The following is an 18,897-nucleotide window of genomic DNA, read 5'->3' as shown; positions in this document are numbered from 1 at the left end:
CAGAACCACTTACAAGTAGCAACAAATTCTTTTTTTTAAGAAAATAACTGATAACTAGGGTAGAGGCTTGGTTGTAAAGAAACAGATTAGGAAGCTGTAGAACAGTCCTGAAGAGAAATGATGCAAACTGAAGGCAAGATGGATTTGGAGTGGGAGTTGAAGAGGAGTATCCTAGAATTCACCAGGTTTCTGACTTGAGTAGCTGGGTCATGCCATAACCAAGGCAAGGTAATGGAGGAGTTTGGGGGTATGTTGCATGCGAGGTGTCTCTGGGCATCCAGGCAGAATTGTCCTTAAAAGCTCTGGAGATTTATATAGAGATGGATATACTGTTTGGTGTTCTAGAAAGGTCAGGCTGGAAATGATGTTTGGCTGCCATTGGTATACAGATAATAAGGCAGTTGAAGCCGTAGATGTGGATATAGTCATCTGGGGAAAGCTTTATAGTGCAAGGTATTCATGATATGGGGTCCATGACCAGCATTTCTTATCATCATGTGTATGTGTATACATGCACATGTGGCTATTTCTCCAAGAAGAGCCATACTTTCATCAGTCTCAATTGGATCTAAACTTTAAAAACTTAAGGGGAGAAGAGGCCAAGGACACGAGCACTGAAAGGACAGATGGGGTAGCAGAGTCCTCCAAGTCAGTTGGAGCTGATGCTAGACAATGAGCATGGGAGGCACTTCAGAAGCTCTGGATCTCAGATGCTGAATGCAGACAGGGTAGGTGCACAGGATGTAAGACCGCAAGGGCCCTTAGAAGACCACTGAGTCCAACTCCTCCACCCTGCGAGGTGGGTATGAGTTTTGGGGCAGGATGCCCAGGATTACAGAAGTACTGCAAAAGACTGAAAACTGTCCTTAACCCTATACCCACACTCCCACTTCTACAGAGTTGAGGAGTAGAAGGGGGAGGACATCCCAAAAGAGGCTCATGGCAGATATGGGGAGAGGGTGGTGGTGCAGATAGATCATTTCTCACAAAAGGTTGTGCTCCAGTAGGAACTGCACTCCCATTTCTCTCACCTAGTCAGAATAAGGTATCAGCCTCAATTTGCTGATGGGAAAAAATGTGGCTCAAAATTCACTGCTCAAAATTCAATGTTAGGGCATTAGTAAAACATGAGCCAGATTTGGATTTTAATTCCAACACAGTACGTAATGGGAATCATGCAAATGGGAACTGAAAGTGTCTTCAAGCAATCTAGACCTCTTCCCCTCTGGATGGAAAAACTGAATCCCCAAAGGGTTAACTGACTCAGGATCACGAAGCAAAAAGTAAAGAATTGGGTCTCTTTATACTTTATGGCTTTCTGTAAGGAGAGAGCCTTCCATCTTATTTATATATATATACACACACACACACACACACACATATTTATAATTGTGTGTGTGTGTATATAAATTGATGACTAACTCACCCTCCAAATGTAAAGACGTGGTATTTTAAAGCTCACTGGTGTTAGGTCATCTAAATATATATTTTAGTTAGAACCTCCCCTCCATGAACTTAAATAATTTAGACACAGTATTATTTTATTAGAATAGCAATTTATTGGCAGAAAAATGACATGACACCTCTAGACCTCAACACATATAAGACCTTATATAATAAACATCACAAACATATCCCTACAGAAGAAAAGGATCTGCTATTAATCAACTCCCTCTCTCCCGCAATAGGCTGTAATCCATCAATAACTCATCCTCATCCCATAGAGGCTTAGGCATGATTTATATGGAATAACATCAAGGCACTTGCTTTAATTAAAAAAGATATATGTGGTATAAAACATATTCCTAAGTCATTAGCCTTGACTAATGGGGAAAAAAGGGCAGTATACTTTTTTAGTTAACGGACAAGAATGAGAATTTAAGTTCATTCAACTACCACCCTGAATTTGTCTTGATTTGCATATAAAATTGCAAAGGAGATTAAAAATGTTAGTGTTTTATATAGATTGGTTTGTTCACACTAATTTTTGAGAAATCATGGCAGCACCAAGAACTCAAACTAATTTCCCAACTGATTTGAATTGAAAAGCAAGAGCAGTTTCATTCCATGGAACATTACTTTGAGGATGGACAATGGCAGCGGGGAAGGAGAACCTCCTTAAAGTTTCTTAGAACTGCAGTTAAAAATCCTTTCTGGCTAAGGCTGCCTGTCTGTTTGCCAAGTAAAAAAACCTTCAGTTAGAAAATCCTGCCATTGATATTTTACAGTAAGCATTATAATTATGTGGCTGATTTCAGAGCCATAATTGAAGTCCAAGAAAGGTTATATAAGGTTCCAGTGTAGATTTACAAACATGGTATATCCAGTAAAAGCACGTAGTGTCCTTCATTGTTCCAGTTTTCTTAATTCAGTTTATCTCCTACTTTTAATTCAAGGTCTCCTAGTTAGCTTTACATCACTAAGAGAAAAATAAAATACACAAAAATCCACTACTTGGTATAATGCTTATTTAACTTCCCCAACTGTATTTAACATGTTTACTTTAAAATTCCAGGTGAAAACACCTTTTAAAAATATAGTTAGGGAAAAAAATTACCTTATAAAAATAAATCTCCCCCACTCCCACATCTAAATTCTCCATTTCTAAAGTTACTAACATTAAAAAAAAAAACCCTAAAATTGTATACTTACAGTATTGCAATAGTATTTTACTTTAATAATAGGCTATAACAGACTAGCTGTTATATTATTTTGGCCTACTTGAGTGTTATTAGCACTCCAATGAATGATTCCATTCATGATTATCTAAAATCTTTATTTATATATATATATATATATATATATATAAAAGCCTAATCAGTTCACAATATAAAAGCTTTCTAGATCCAATTTTTTTCTTTTTGCAGTTTTTAAAGCCATTTCAAATAAGGCACCACTAAAATAGATAAAATATGAAAAAAAAAAGACATTAAAGATAAAGAACAGAAAAATTAAGCAAAGTAATATCACTGTGCAATCATTCCTTGAATAGACCAGGGCATCAACACCTCCTTGTTTGCATCAGTTGTCTGCCTCCCACTCAGCCCTCAGCCCAGGCTGAGCTTTAGCCAAGTGCCCCTGTGTATTACCTAGTAGAGTTACCACAGAGCCCACCTACCGGATTTAGTACTACTGTCCCGGCACCTGGCCCTAGACTCCTGCATAGATCCTTAAGAAGTGTTAAGAGTTATTGTCTACCTTGATGCTATGGCTCACCTATAGCAATAGATAGCAGAAAATAATCCATTAAGAACATTAATAAGCATCACACAGCTTGAATTTACCATTTATCATTGTAACTTGTAGGCTCAAATTAACTTCCCAAGAAATTCATTATAGACCTTTTCTCACTTTTACATTAAGATCATGGCTAACACCCAATATATTCTTAAATGACAAATTACTAACAGAATACCTCTGCAGATAACTACTATTCTTGTTAAAATGTGGTCATCAACATTAAAAGAGTCTAATGAACTCATCTAACACCAATGACACATATTTAAAGATCACCATTTACCATACTGTAGATTTACCAACAAATTTTGGCTTCAATGTCTACTATCGTTTAAAAGTTAAGTCAGACTATCCAAACCTTGTTTTCCTTTGCTTCTTCTTAAAAAAAAAAAGTCAACTAGACACCTGTCAGTTTTACCACCATCAGAGGCTACAGGCACTCAATCTAGTGCTCTAGAGTACGTCAACCAGGGCTCTTACCCCAACCTTAGCTACCAGGTGCTCCTGCCCTTCTAGGAACAATCCAGTCTGACCTTGCTCTCAAACTAAGGTGCGGCAGAAGTGTGGCTCTTACTCCTGATCTCCTTATTGTTGTGTGGGGCTAACCAAGAATTGGATCCTATTCAACTGAGTCCCTTTCTTTCCTCCCTCGGTTGGCCAGAGATAGTCTTTTCAATGGTCTATTCCATTCACCTGTCTCTTGAATATTACCCTTAATCTCTCTGTGCACTGGCAAACTCCATCCCTCTGGTTGTAAGAGTTTTAACCATCAATAGTATACACACTACATTTCAATTAAATGGACATTTTAATATATTCAGAATTTTGTACATCTGTCAATAAGCAATGAGAATATGCTTCCTTTAGACTCTACAGTTTAGAGTAAGCAGGATATTTCCATATCAGTCAAGTGTGTAAAGTATCATTTAATGACTAAAGTCCAAGTCCTTGAGTAAGAAAGCAAATGAAAACATTAGTTTTGTTTGTGAATTGGGCTTTGGTTTCAGGTTTGACTCCTTTAAAAAATTAGCAGTCAAAAAAGCTGAACAATGTGTAAGTGCTGGTAGACCTCAATCCAAGCAGAGAAGAAGGTGAGATATAAATTATAGTGATAACTTAAATGTTTTTATAAATGGCTTCTAAAAGCAGAATCTCTTATTTGTTTGTTTGTTTGTTTGTATAGGTGGGAGAAGAATAAACCAGAATACGATTCAAGAATTTGCTAATTGTATAAAGTTCCAGAACTATTTATACCCACATATGGACAGAAATGTCAGGTAAAGATCAAATCCTGTTACTTTGTTCTTCAAAGAGATTTTCCAAATTCTTTGGACTGACTTTTTTTTTTTTTTTTTTTTGCTGCACTTGTTTTTTCTAAATTAGTCATCGTGAACATGTACTCAATACTCCATCAATGGCATTAGATATCTATAATGGTATGGATTCAGACCTGGCTTGGGGGAAAGACAAGAGAGAGGAAAAACAAATGACAGACAAAGACACAGTAATTTTACCATTGCTATTCATAAGACTAGATAGAAAATGCAAATATTGGCTAAAAATAAACAAAAACCACACAAATACAAACAGTAGTTAACATTTCTGAGACTCTATAGACTTAAGTCCTAAAAGGATGTCAAAATTCAGGACACTATTACATTTAATCATGTAATGACCTCAAAGATAGAAATGCAGCTCCCAAGGAACAGCTTTGTTTTAATAATGGAAAGGCATTTTCCATGTAAACTGATGGGCAGATTTCTACCAAAAGAAAATCAACACTTGACAGTTTATGGAGCCAACAAGAAAGCTAAGTATGCCTAAAAGCATCCCATTCCAACAGATGTAAGATTTGCTTCTCATAAATATTTAAAATGTTTAGAAAGTAGGAGTAGGTTTAAAAAATGATTCAGCACTTTTGCAATTTTTATTTTGTTTTAAATGGTGTGGCTAAATGTTTCAATCTCACATAAATTAGTCTCTTAGTCCTAACTTTGGAAAACTTACTTTTTTTCCCTCACCCATTAAGGTCCAGATACAGAACTATAAGCTTTCAGTGTAGGACATGTTTTTCAAAAGGAACTATTCCTGTGCCACAACCTGTGACCAGCTCTCATAAATAATACACCTGCAGAACTTGGGTTGTATGAATGTAATGCTTCCAAATCCTCTTGCATAATAGTTTTAGGTGGCCCAAAGAGTTGAAAGCTGTCACTGTCATCAATATTTATTGTACATCAAAAGGGTACATGGCAGTAAGCATTAGCTTTGTTTTCACCAAAACATCTATAAATTAATTACTGATGTTCTTTTGGAAGTACTTTATCACTTCTGTGCACTCTTTTCTACTGGTTACATTTTCCTTGTAGAGTAATGAACAGTGGCTTCTCAAATATGAGAAAGACTGTCAGTCCCCAGCCGACCCTTGCTAAAATGCCATGGGAAGGGGAAAAAAAAAATCACTGCTAAATAAACAAATTCTTAAGGGAAACTGTCAATCATTCCTTTTTGCAATCTGTCCCTAACAGTTTGCCTCAGGCTCATTTAAAACGCTATATAAAACTGCTGGCTCAGCTTTCTGCCTTTTATCTGGCAAACCTGACACTGGTTATCAGTTAGGACAGATTCTATGGGAAACATAGTAAATGACAAAGCTAAAACAGAGCTTAATGGTAGAGAAATGCTCAGAAACAGGGACAGATAGGGACCACAGAAGACAGGGAGGATTCTCATTATTTTTGCTGATTATAAAGAGCTCTTTTCTTACCTACTTACCCTAAACAAAAAGACATGACTAAAACATCAAATGTATTACTAAAAGTGTTCTGTACAATGTGGGGCTGGCTGGTGGGATTTCACAAACCTGCTCAGCCATCAGACTCCTGTTAAGACTGTGCCTGAGAGGAATGGTGCTTTCCAATTAAAAGCCAGATGCTATGTTACACACCTGAAATTTTAGCCTGTTGGCTAGACAGTATTCATCCTTCCACCTACTTTCTCAATCAATCAGTGGAAAAATTCAGACCATTGGGAATATATGTTCCTTTCTGATTCTGAGATTCTTCGGCAAAAGTCACTGCTTCATATACACTATAAAAGAGAAGGTTTTCTTCTTCCTGTTTGCAATACTCTCCCCGGGCCAGGGAATCCCTCACGGAGGGATTGCACTGAGCCAGCAGAACCTGAATGCCAACAGCTCTGAAGTCTCTGCGCACCTCTTTCAGTGTGTTGATCCCTGCAGTGTCCAGAAACTGCACTGCACTGCAGTCAATCACCACGGTGTGGAACTCTAAGGGGTCGTGGGAAAGCTGCACTGAAACTTCATCCTGGATTCTACTGAGAGTTGCTATTTCCTTTCTGATCTTTTTCTTTGCTGCCTTCTTCTGAGCTGCCTCCACTAAGACTGGGTTGAGAGTTCTTTTGTATAAAGCAGATTTAAAATATTCTTTGTTTATGTAGTAGAGAGGGGCTACAAAGCGGAAAATCTTGATGCCCGGCTTAGTCCAAAGGTTCTTGTAGGCAGACGTGGATTCAAAGATTTCGGACTCTTTCACCAAGCCAAGCAATGAACTCTTTGGCTTCTGAGTGCGGAGGATGACACAAAACATAGAAAAACAAACCCCGACAAGCAGGCCTATTTCAGTACTTATCAGTGCAGAGGACAGCATAGTAACAAACCAGATAACTGTATCCATTCTGCTAACCTTCCACATCTTGGGCAGATCCTTAAATTTACATAGGGCTCCTCGGAGATTTACAATCGTGATCACACCAAGGACACTCTTCTGAAGGGAATAGAATAATGGAGCTATTACCAAGAGGACCAACAAAAGAACCAGAGCTGTCACCACACCAGAGATCTGAGTTTGGCAGCCTGTGGATTCTTTAACCAATGTCTTTGCAAGAGCCGCGCTAGTAGTAAAGCAGTGGAAGAAGGAAGGGATGATATTGCAAAAGCCAATGGCATACATTTCCTGATTAGCTTTGACTGCGTAGCCGTGTTTCTTAGCAAACATCTCAGAAAGTGATACAGTGATAGCAAAACCAATAATAGAAATAGCTATTGCATCCACAGCTACATTAGGAATTAAGTTCCAGTCCGGTGCTTTGGGTGGCAGAAACCCAGTGGGAATATGTCCAGCAATACTGGTGCTGTATTTCTCATTTAGTTTTCCAAAATGAGAGGCTAATGTGGCCGCCACAACGACAATGAGTTCAGTAGGAATCGGTGCCTTGAGCTTGGACTTGAAATGCTCGTTGAGTTCTTTGGTTGGCACAAGAACCAAAAGGCACAAAAGGCTGGTGATAAGATCACAGAGATTAGTCTTATGGATGTTTTTGAAGATATGTATCCAAGTAGTGATGAGTGAGCCCACGCCATTACTCCGAGGAAGGCTGAGCCCAAGGAGGTACTTGGCCTGAGATGTAAGAATAGTGAAGGAGGCACCAGTGACAAATCCACTCAGCAAGGCGTCTGAGAGGTAGACTGAAACAAAGCCCACTTGAAAGAAGCCCATCACTACCTGAAAGAAAGGATATACATGTGTTAAATATAAATGGAAAAAAGCCTCTAAATCCTGTATTCCCTTGGCATTTGTGTGGAGACATACCATCAGAGCATCACAGGATGTCAGAGCTAGAAAAAACACAATCATATATCAATCCTCTCATTTTACAAGGAGAGGGCTCATTTTACTGACACTTAGAAGGCTAAGCAACTTGCCCAGGGTCACACTATTACTCACTAGGCTGAGACAACACAAGAACTTAGGATTCCTACCTTCTTGTACAATGTTTCTTAAACTTGAATAAGGTTCAGACCACTTTGAAAAAAATTCTCAGGAATCCATGAGAACTCATAAAAACTTAAATTGGAAAAATTCTCCTTATTAAAAAACCTTATATTTTATTTAAATTACAAGTCATTTCTGTGAATGACAAAAATTAAATTTTAACTGATAAAACAAAAAATTAAATTCACATCAAAATAGAATCACACTTTTTAAATTATTATAGAATAACTAAATTGCTTTGCTGTACACCTGAAACTAACATTGTAAGTTGATAACTTTAACAAAAAAAGAAAAAAAATTTTTTAATTTAAAAAAATTATTATAGAATTCTCTTTAACCTCAAATTGAGAAACTACTCTTATCCAATGTTATGCCATATTGCTTCCCATGTTAATTCTGCATCCTCAAAGATACATTTTATTTCTTTATCTTTTCCTCTTCCCAATAATTCCTCAGAATTCCATTGCACCCTTCCTCATTCTTGGCGAGGCATACTAACAAAAAAGCAAAAATGAACTTTGAGGAGCACAGCTCTTCCACACTCCAGCCTCTTCTCCCTCTCCTCCTCATCCAAACACCAAATGGAGTGAGCTACTCTTCCCCTTCCCATATTGGTTCCAAATGTCTGTAACAGAGAAGAGATTTAATGCTGGCAATGACTCCTGGATGCCAAAAGGCAGAAGCTTGATGATAATGGCAGATTAGTGGAGTCTATGGGGGGCCCAAGAAGAATTTCATTCTAATCCTTTCTCCTGACTTATAGTATGAAATAGTGGTCCCCAACAGTCCAAGAAAACTACTACCTTTAGTGAGAGTCACCCACTAGAGCAGTAATTCTAAAAGGTGAGGGGGTTGCCTATAGTTTGAAAAACTCTTGCACTCCTCCTCTCCCCACCCTCATCATTACCCTCCTGCTTGTTAATGCTGACTCTACCAATAATCAACCACACATAGTTTCAGGCAAACCCAACAATTCTTGACATATAAAATTAAGAAGTTGTACTATGTGGTCTGAGGCCCCTTTCTGGTTTAAATGTTTATAATCAAATAATTAAAATCTGGCTGACCGAGATTCACTGGTTAAGAGGCAGGCTAGGGTCGAGAAAATAGAAGCAGTCTTGTCTTACCTGTGGAGTCAAACCAGGGTTTAAATTTTGGCTCTACCTCTCATATATCCTGAGCATTCAATAAATGATAGCTCTAACTATTATGATCTCTAAGGTCCCTCACAGATCTGAGATTTCATGTATAGTGATTTCTTAAGCCAGAGACAACCACTTACTCCATTGTTTCTTACCTGATAAACTCCAGCCATAAATGTTACAGTGCTGCCAACTGTAATTGCATAGCAACTTCTGTCACATATCCTGTCTGATTCCTGGTTTAATAATGTGCTCTCATTTGAAACCATTCCTGAAGAAGGAGGAATATGGGCAGTGTCATAGCCGGCTTTTTGTAGTTCTCGGTCAACTACTTCACCAATCATAAGGCACAGTACTCCAAAAATGCCCACAGAGATGTGACGGGAGGTACCAAACAGGAAATAAATGATGCTGGCAAAAAAAGATGTGTATAGACCGTAGACAGGTTCTTGGCCAGCCAAGAGAGAATAAGCAATGGATTGGGGCACTAATAAGATGCCCACAATCAAGCCAGACATCACATCTCCTAAAATGTTTTTCTTCAGCTGGTATTTTGGAAGCCACCGCAGAACAGGAAGAAAATCAAAAATCATATTTTTGGCTTTGGTTGGACTGCACTGGCAACTTTTTTGTAGTTTTTTCATGACAAACTGCTTGAAGTTAGTATTTGGTTTCTCTTGAGGCTCCAAATGGATCCCAGGATAAGGTATACATTGATCATTGGCCTCTTCCTTGAAGACAGTACTTGATTCCTTTTCATGCTCCAGATGGATCCTAGATGGAGGACTGTACTGGTCGTCTCCTTCAAGGGAGTCCTTGAATGAAAGGTCATCTTGCTCTTTACTTTCTGAAGACATTTCTGGAGATAGATGCTTCAGCTTCCTACCCCAGAGAAAATAACAGGGTTAACCGATTAAGCTCACACATTTTAACAGTTCTACTTGTCATTCATGACAGTTAAGAGGAGTTCAGTTTTGGAGTAGGTATCTTATGTTTACTTTCCTTAGGTGAGCCTCATTTGTCCTGATCGAGGAAAAAAGAACTGGACCATACACAACCAAGTCAAAGTAAGTAATTCACTGGGTACAGGACTTCCCAAAAGCATAAACCATCAAGATTCTTCTCCATCTCTGCCTGGCTCCCCCTGCAGTTTTTCCCTCCAGAAACAGTATTAGGGTAGCCTGTCTCCTCCTTTCTATAAGCTATTAACTGTCTTCTTTTCAGGTTTTTCACTCCCAGGAATACTGCAAAACAGGATCTAGTCTCAAACCTTGATACCTACTTTACCTGTAAGTCCCTGAAACAAGGAAGATTTGGGGGGGGGGTCCCTTTTTAAATAATTTACTAATTGTTGAAAATAGAAAGAAAATATGAGTGACAGAAAAGATAAAAGTTTTAGGAAATAACAAGAGACTAGGACAACAACAAAAGTAAGTCTTGTAATGAGAGTAAAAGAGAAGGAAAAAGAAACAGGCCTTCAAAGGAACAGTCTGCCCAATACTTGAACAAATTATTGCCTTTCTGTTAGCTGTTTGCTTAGCTTAGAATGACCATCCACCTCTCTGCCTATCAAGATCCTAGTCATTTTTAAAACGCAGTGAAAACACTGTCTCTCCTACAAAGCACTGACCAAGTTCCCGCAGCACAAATGAATCTGTGTCCCATAGCACTTCACACCTCCATTACAGTACTAACCACACTTGTGTATTAGTTAAGGAAGAGTTTCTCCAGCTCCTGGAGGAAAGGACATCTTGTTCATCACTGTAATTGTCATCAGCATACAGTAACTCTGAGATAGTAGGTTTATAAAATGTTTGAACAAAGGAAAGAATAAATGAATAAACAAATTTATGACTGTAGCCAGTGAGAGATAAAATATATTGGATAAAGGACTCAGGAAGTCTCCTGTTTCAGAATTGACAGGGAAAAAAAAGGCCCTCATGAAGTTCTATAAGCCTAATACTATCAAGATGCCATAATCCAGGACCCATGACCCGTTTAAGAACAAAATATTTGTAAAAGTAATCCACATTAATTTTGTTTAGGATGAAGGGGCTATAGTTGGTTATCCCGCTGAATAAGAGTAAAATAATAGTTAGTTTGATGGTCTTGTGAAGCAGTTAAGGAAGAAAAGAATATTTAGATAACCACTTACCCTGAGCAAGTCCGTCAGATTGGAGGATACACACAGCAGCTCTTCACTCCTCAATGCAGCTGGTCTATAACTCTCTTCTCACTTCCTACTTGCAGGCCAAACTAGTTTGAGTGCATTCCTTATGACCTTCTATTTTGGAATAGTTCTTACTAATTTCTGGGTCAAAAGACTTTCCCAAACCTAAGATATGCAAAAGAGGCATAAGAAAAAACTAACAAAATTCAGACGCTGCCCTATTTGGTGACTAACTGGGAAGGAAAAAGAGAACATCAAGCGCTGTGGGATGCATTAAATAACCTAGCTTATGCATAATTAGAATCCCAAAAAGAGGAGACAGACAATGGGTAGAAGAAATTTTTGAAGACATAATTGTTAAGAATTTTTCAACATTAATGACAGACACCAAACTATAGATTCAAGAATCTCAGAGGATACCAAGAAGGACAAATACAAAACAAAACAACACAACACCCACACCTACACATATCATATTCAAAATGCTGAAAACAGAAGATAAAGATAAATCCTGAAGACAGCCAAAGGAAAAAACACACATTACATACACAGGAACAAAGGTAAGAATTATAGCCAACTTCTTACTGGAAAGCATACAAGCCAGAAGATGGAATGATATCACATTCCATCAGAAATATAACTGTGAACCCAGAATTCTATACCCAGAGAAAATATCTTTTAAAAGATGAAGGAGAAATAAAAACTTTCTCAGACAAATAAACACTAAGAGAACTTACTGCCAGCAGACTAGCATAACTGTATATACATATACTAGACAAAAACTGAGGTCTACATGATACACAACAATAAAAAAATAAAATCAAAGAAACGGAAATAAAATAAAATCCACTTTTTAATTTAAAAAATTTTCGATTGCTCTAAAAGATAACTGTCTAAAGGGAAAACAAGAATGCATTTTGTTACACAAAATAAAATGTATAAAACCAATAGACCAAAGAATAGGGGGGCAATTAGGAACTGTAAGGTCTTATACTAGATATGAAGTAGTACAGCATTATTTGAAGGAATAGTTTTGAAAAGCTTCAAGGGAAGAACATATCTCACCTCGGCTCTGAAGTCTAGGTCAGAGATGAAAGAATGAGGGAAGACTTGGAAAATGGATGAGGGAGAAGAAAACACTAACAGCAATAGTTATGGGGTTGGAGGGAAAGACTGAAAAATTAGAATGATACGATTAAAGCACTCAGGAAAAAGTCAACTAGAATGCCAGATTCCTGGGGTGAACCTGCAGGAGGTAAGACTGGAGTGAAATATCAGTTTCTTATGTAATCCCAAGAAGCTGGACTCCATCCTGTAAGCTATGGCTGGCAAAGGCATAAACTCCACGACGACGCAGAAATGCAGGTTTGACATTTCACTGGTGCAGCTCTTGATGGTTCTTAAAGGAGATGGATAAATCTAAGATGAATTCTGAAGTGGACCGCACAAAAGGATAGTGTATGGGATTATGGAGGAGGAAATGGAAAAATAGGAGGCAACAAAAAGTCTGACTTAAGATTTCATAGGTCTGAGATTTTTAGATGTCCAAATAAGGACGTTCAGTAAGCAATTAGAAATGGCGGTGTCAAGCACAGGAGAGAAGCCAAAATTGAAAAAAATAAACAGGGAGGGGAGGAGTATACAGGTCATCAGCACATAAGTAGTATCTCATTTTTCTCTGAATTCCATTGTTTAGATGTTCAATAAGTGTTTGTTGAATATATGCTTTATCTTCCCAACTAGATTAAAAATTATCTAAGGAGTTGTATACTTTTTGTGTACCCTCTCAACATAGAACTGGGCACACAGGAGGCACTTAGTAAGTCTTCCGTTGATGGATAGATTGGTTTTTACTTTTAAAAGTAATTTCAACAAAAAAAAATTTCAAAAAAGAATTCACGCTCACTTTTAAATTTTAATTTTTGTCTCTTTGAAAGATATATTGCATTGGGAATGTAAAATGGTACAAACAGTGTGGAAAACAGTTTGATAGTTCCTCAAATAGTTAAACAGAATTACTATACGACCCAGCAATTCCACTCCTAAGTATATATCCAAATTGAGAACAGGGATCAAGCAAATACTTGTACATTATGTTCATAACAGTATTATTCACAATAGTCAAAAGGTGAAAACAACCTAAGTATCCATCAACAGATGAATAGGAAAAAAAAAATACAGTCTAAGCCCACGAATGAAATACTACTTAGCCACTTAAAAGAAATGACATTCCGGTATTTTTCATCTACAACATGGATGAACTCTGAAACCATTATGCTGAGTGAAAGAAGCCAGACACAAAACAAGAAATATTACATGATTCCACTTACATTAAACATGTAGAATAGGCAAACTCATAGAGACAGAAAGTAGACTGAGGTTACCAGGGACTTGAGGAATGCAGAATTACTGCTTACTGTTTACAGAGTTTCTGTTTCAAGTTTTGGAAATAGATAGTAGTAATGGTTACACAACATTGTGAATGTACTTAATGCTACTGAATCGTACACTTAAAATGGCCAATGTTCTATTATATATAATTCTAATGTACACAAAACCAGGAGGGGAGGAAGCAAAGTATACTATTCCAAGGTTCTTACACTATATATGAAATAGTATAATGTCACTTGAAGGTAAACTGTGACAGTTAAAGATGTATACTATAAACCCTAATGTATACTATAAACCCTAACAAAGAGTTGTGGATAATAAAGGAGATAAAATGGAATCACAGAAAATACTAAATAAAATAACCTAGATCTAAGGTTTATGGAAAACTTCTGAAGTCTTAACATTTACCTGATATTAATGTGAACAAGTCACCTACCAAAAAAGTCTGTCTTCTCTTAAAGGGAAAAATCTCTGTTAAACTAGGCTAGAATAGGCGGGGACTGTGTAGTTTGGAAATAATTTTCCAGTACTCACATGGCTTGTAAGCAGTGGAACCATGACAAGAATCTAAGACTGTCTGATTCAAACCTACCTCTGTCTCTGGACTGCTTAGTTTGAAACTTTTCAAATCTTCAGAAAAGTTCAAAGAATGATACATGGAACACCAGTATAGTCACAGCTGTGAATATTCTGCTACATCTGCACTCTCCATACACACAGGTTGGTTTGCTTGGGGTTTTTTCCCCTGAACTATTTGAAGCTGCAGACACACTTCAGCCTTAAACAACTTAACTGAACCAACATTTTTAACCACTATCCCTTGCTGCCTCTTCTTCAAAAGGAGCATTCATTAACATGAGAACAAATCATTTGGATACAGTCTTCAAAAATCTGCACTGGCTCCCCACCTCCTACTGAATATAGTCGAATACCTTCAGAATAGTCTTCTTCTATGAACCAATGAGACTAAAACTGCCTTTCTTTTTTTCATTCCATGCACCACTGTTCCAATCACGAGTCCATAAAAATATTAAGCATCGTTTGCTCTTCAAAGCCTTTGCTCATGTCATTCCTTTAGTATGGAATGTCTTCCCTTCTGTCTCCATCTATCTTGGTCCTTTTTCTAATCTTTTAAGGCTCACCTCAAATGCCATAGGAGAAAGGGGCTGAAATTCTTTTAGGCTATGCTTCCCCAACATATGACATATAACTATTTTAAGTTTACATGTCTCTCAAACAAGAGTATCATTTCAGGGCTGATACCAAGTCATCCTCATTTCTACATAACCCAGCACCTAACACAATGCCTCCCACTTGTATGTACAGTTATACACCTATGTTTATTGAAATGAACAAACAGGTGAAATTTCAAGTAAATATTATGAAGGCCAAAAAAAATTCCTTGTTTTCCAGTTATCACAAATGATTAACAATATCCATTTATGTCTGTTTTGGAGGAGTTTTTCTAGGGGGGTAAATTTGGTTTGTTTTTAATGGAGGTACTGGTGACTGAACCCAGGACCTCGCGCATACTAAGCATTCATTTTACCACTGAGCTATACCCTACCTCCCCCCACCCCATTTTCTATCTGTGAAGCAAAAAAGAACCACTATAAAGCTTATATCAGTAGCATAAGCACTATGACATATTGTTTCTCATATAAAGCCCAATATAAGACAAAATAATAAAATACTAAGAAAATAGCTTAATGTAAAACCATAGTAAAATAGTTCCTTGCACAGTAATTCACTGTGTTCAAAAAGATTTCCTCTACATCTCTCACTTGCCTCCTGAATAAATCTGTGAACAGATTATGAATTCCTATTTACCAGTGTGAGAAAAATCAGAGTTTAATCACTTGCCCAACTGGTAGGACCAGATTCTCAATTCTCATCTTCCGATTTTCAAGTTTAACTCTCTTTCTAAAATACCACACGGCCCCCAACTTTGTTTCCTTGCTAGGAGGTCTAAGGAGCTAGTTCAAAGCAATAATTTTGTGACCAAGCACTAAACTCATTTATGAGTCTATTATTAATTTTAATAAGTAAAGGTAACAAACTACTTGAAGTAGGTTTGATAAAAGGATTAAGAATGAAATTACTTTTATCTTTCATATTACACATGCATTGGTAACATTTTCTTTTTCTATTAAGAGCAATGATGTCGAATTTCCCTCTGTAGCTACATTTTGGTTAGAATAATTAGCGCCCCAGACAAAAGTCAAACAAGCCAAGCAGTCTCTGGCTCCATTTACTTTTTCCTACTGGAAAAGCTACTCCCCAGCTATGTTCATAGTTCTCGCTCTCACTTCTTTTAAATTTTTGCTCAAATGCTGCCCTAATCAATTTCTTCCTAGAAAAAACACATAAAATAGCACTACTGCCACAGCCATGCTTCCCTCGTGGGCCCTTTCCTGTCTTGAACTCCTATGCCCTTTACTTTGCTTTTTTTTTCTCCATGGCCCTTCTCACCATCTCAGACTAGACTTTTCTTCCTTGTGTTAATTGTCTGAACTTCCCACAAGAGCAGTGACTTGCTGTTTGGTTGACAGCTGTATCCCCAGAGCCTTGAACCAGGTATAGCGCCTAGTAAGTGCTTAACAAATATTTTATTGAGCCAATGGATGAATAATAGTTTAAAAGTTATGTGGTAAAGAAAACAGTTACTCCTCCCCCTCCCCCTGCTTTATGGTAACCAAGTTTGTGTCAAGAAATTAGAGTTTGGAAAGCATCTGCCTGGGGGGAGGGGGGATTTATGCTCATTAAAAGGGACAGCAATGACCCCTGATGAATCTAATCTAGATCTCGCCAAGGCCCTGAAGAAGTCATCTCCAGACCTTCCCCCAGGAGGCAGCAAATTACAGTACAATGATATCCAACATGGAGATCTGTTAAAATGCAGATTCTCAGGCAAATCCAGGAATGAGATGTAAGACTGCACCTTGGATGATTCCAAGCCAGTGGGCTGAAGGACATATTTGGAGAATTACTAGGTACATATGGAGTCAGAAAGATCTCCATTCAGATCTCAGCTACACTGTTCAACAGTTGCATGGCACTGGGTGAAAAACTTCATTTTACTCAGCATTAATTTCTCACCTGTAAAATAGGGATAACATTCCCTAACTTGCAGTGTTATATTAAAACTTACGCATGTAAAGTACCTAGCACGGTACCTAGCACATAGCACTTGCTCAATAAATCACAGCTACTAGTCTCTGTCCCTTGAAATTACTGAAGGAAAAAAAATAGGTTTATTTTTTTCCAGCACGTTTGGCTCTCCATTTCTTACTGACTCAACTTTCCAAGACAGGAACTTCGGCTTAACCCAATACTGGATATCATATTAGTTCCGTATTTCACATAAAGAGCCGTAGGGACAAGGAGGGAAAAAGGTATTAGAATGGGTGCCAGAAAGGATTTTTTTAAGTCCTGAATGCTTCTAACTCACTGCGGTCCCCAATGTGAGCAATGAAGGAGCCCTGTCTGATACTCTATGAATCTGGAAGAGCTGAGTGTAAGTCCTAAATTTGCAAATGACTTGCTGTGTAATTTCTGGCAAGGCTCTGGTCCTCTCTGTCTCCTTTCAGTGTCCCCACCTATCCAGCTAAAGAATTTCAACTTAGTCTATGAGTCTCGAAGCACAGGTCCTGATTAAACAAGTGTGTGGTTCTTAAAACCAAGGTAATCAAGTCCTCTCACCTGCACAAGCCTCAGCTTCCCAAACTGTCTAAGGTGGTGGTGGCGGCTCTGAACTCCTAGGTCCTGCTCCCAGATATCACAGAGTTGACGAGGCGCGACTACGGAGCGACATGGACTCAGACGGAAGAGCAGCACCGTTATCTGCGAGGTGCGGGGGCCCGCGGCGTGATGCGTAAGGTGGCGGTCAGCCGCTCTCAGCGCCAGGAGTGGGGTCTGGATCCCCAGGGTGCGGGAGTGCCGCTTTGACCCCGCCCTGCCTCCGCCCCTGCAGACCACACAATAAACCCGACGCACGCCCACCTCTCAGGGCCCAGCCACGACCCCTGTGGCGGCCGTTGGTGCGGGCTTCCTCTCAACACGCCTGGGACACAAGCCAGGACGACCCCAAGAGGGGCCGCTGACCGCGCGGGGGCCCGCCCGCTCTCTTCCCGCGTCTCGAGTCCCGTCCCTTCTCCTCACCTCTCGGGTCTGGGCCGTCCCGTGCCACGAGGTACCGAAGCGCGTCCTCCGCCGTGGCCAGACCGAGGGGATAAGACGGCGCTGGCAGAGGCACCCACTCCCGGGTCGGCCTCCCTTTAACCGGCCCGTCCCCTTGCCCGCCCATTACTCGGCCCCTGGAGGAGGCGGAGCGCTGCCGGGCGGGACTGAGGGGAGCGGCTAGCAGGCAACCGCCAAGAGGTGCGGAAGGCGACTCAAGTGCGAACTCCCGGGCCGCGACTGTCACGTGGCACCACGGCAGAGCGACGCCGCCGCCAGCCAATGACGCGGGCCGGACCGGCGTGGGGTGCCGCCCCCTGGCCGCTTTCCTCCTCGCGATTGGCTGCCTTATGCAGAAGGGGTCACGCGTCTCTGATTCTCAGGGAGATTGCTTCTTCGCTCCGGCTGCGATGAATCATCTTAGGGGGCAGATCATGGGTTCTTCAATTTAGCCCCGAGAATATAATGAGAAAACAGTATCGGGGACGTGGAAATGCTTTACCGAGATATGTAACGTGCTCTGCGTTTGCGAGGGGGCACCATCGTTCTCTCTGACTCCTTGGGACCCCGTTGCCTCCCAGTCCCTCCTTTGTAGATAGAGAAATGGAGGCCCTGAATGGGAAATGACTGGTCAGCTAGAAACTTACTCTCCACAGAAGGTCCCAATAGGCAGAGGCTCTTTTTAAGACGTAAATGAAAATATAAAAATAAATATGAAATTTAATTACAATCCTCGTTTAAAACCCTCAGTGGCTTTCCTTGACACAGATACCAAACCTCTCCCTATGTCCTGGAAGCCCTGAGTGCTCTGGGTCCTGGCCCCTTCCTCCTCACTTGGTAGCTCTCCCTCCCTCAGTCTTCTCCACCCATCCTGGTTTCCTTTGCTAGCCAAGCTTGTTCTTTCAGGACTTAAACACTGGTGTCTAAACCTGGTTTCTACTCGTCTCCTCGGGTCTCACCCTATCTGCCCAAACACGGTTTCCTT

At 39.5% G+C, this 18,897-nt stretch overlaps 1 protein-coding gene across 1 annotated transcript; it reads right to left on the bottom strand.

Annotated features, from left to right (window-relative positions):
- Positions 1-1,536: 1,536 nt before the first annotated feature.
- Positions 1,537-18,105, bottom strand: SLC26A2 (solute carrier family 26 member 2). The gene is made up of 3 exons (XM_010989499.3): positions 17,895-18,105; positions 9,328-10,054; positions 1,537-7,760 (listed from the first exon to the last, which is right to left on the bottom strand). Exons 2-3 carry the CDS (start codon positions 10,027-10,029, stop codon positions 6,240-6,242), a joined length of 2,223 nt encoding a protein of 740 aa, XP_010987801.1. The 5' UTR covers positions 10,030-10,054; positions 17,895-18,105; the 3' UTR covers positions 1,537-6,239.
- Positions 18,106-18,897: the final 792 nt, after the last annotated feature.

Source organism: Camelus dromedarius, chromosome 3, assembly GCF_036321535.1.
Source record: "Camelus dromedarius isolate mCamDro1 chromosome 3, mCamDro1.pat, whole genome shotgun sequence".
NCBI lineage: Eukaryota > Metazoa > Chordata > Mammalia > Artiodactyla > Camelidae > Camelus > Camelus dromedarius.
This window is presented reverse-complemented; position numbering and strand designations above follow the sequence as displayed.

What these genes read in the sequence shown, in the direction of transcription:
- SLC26A2 (XM_010989499.3), bottom strand. Translation starts at nt 10,029, where the DNA reads ATGTCTTCAGAAAGTAAAGAGCAAGATGACCTTTCATTCAAGGACTCC. An exon ending in TTATGGCTGGAGTTTATCAG is followed by an intron (nt 7,761 to 9,327) that starts GTAAGAAACAAT and finishes CCTTTCTTTCAG; the next exon opens with GTAGTGATGGGCTTCTTTCA.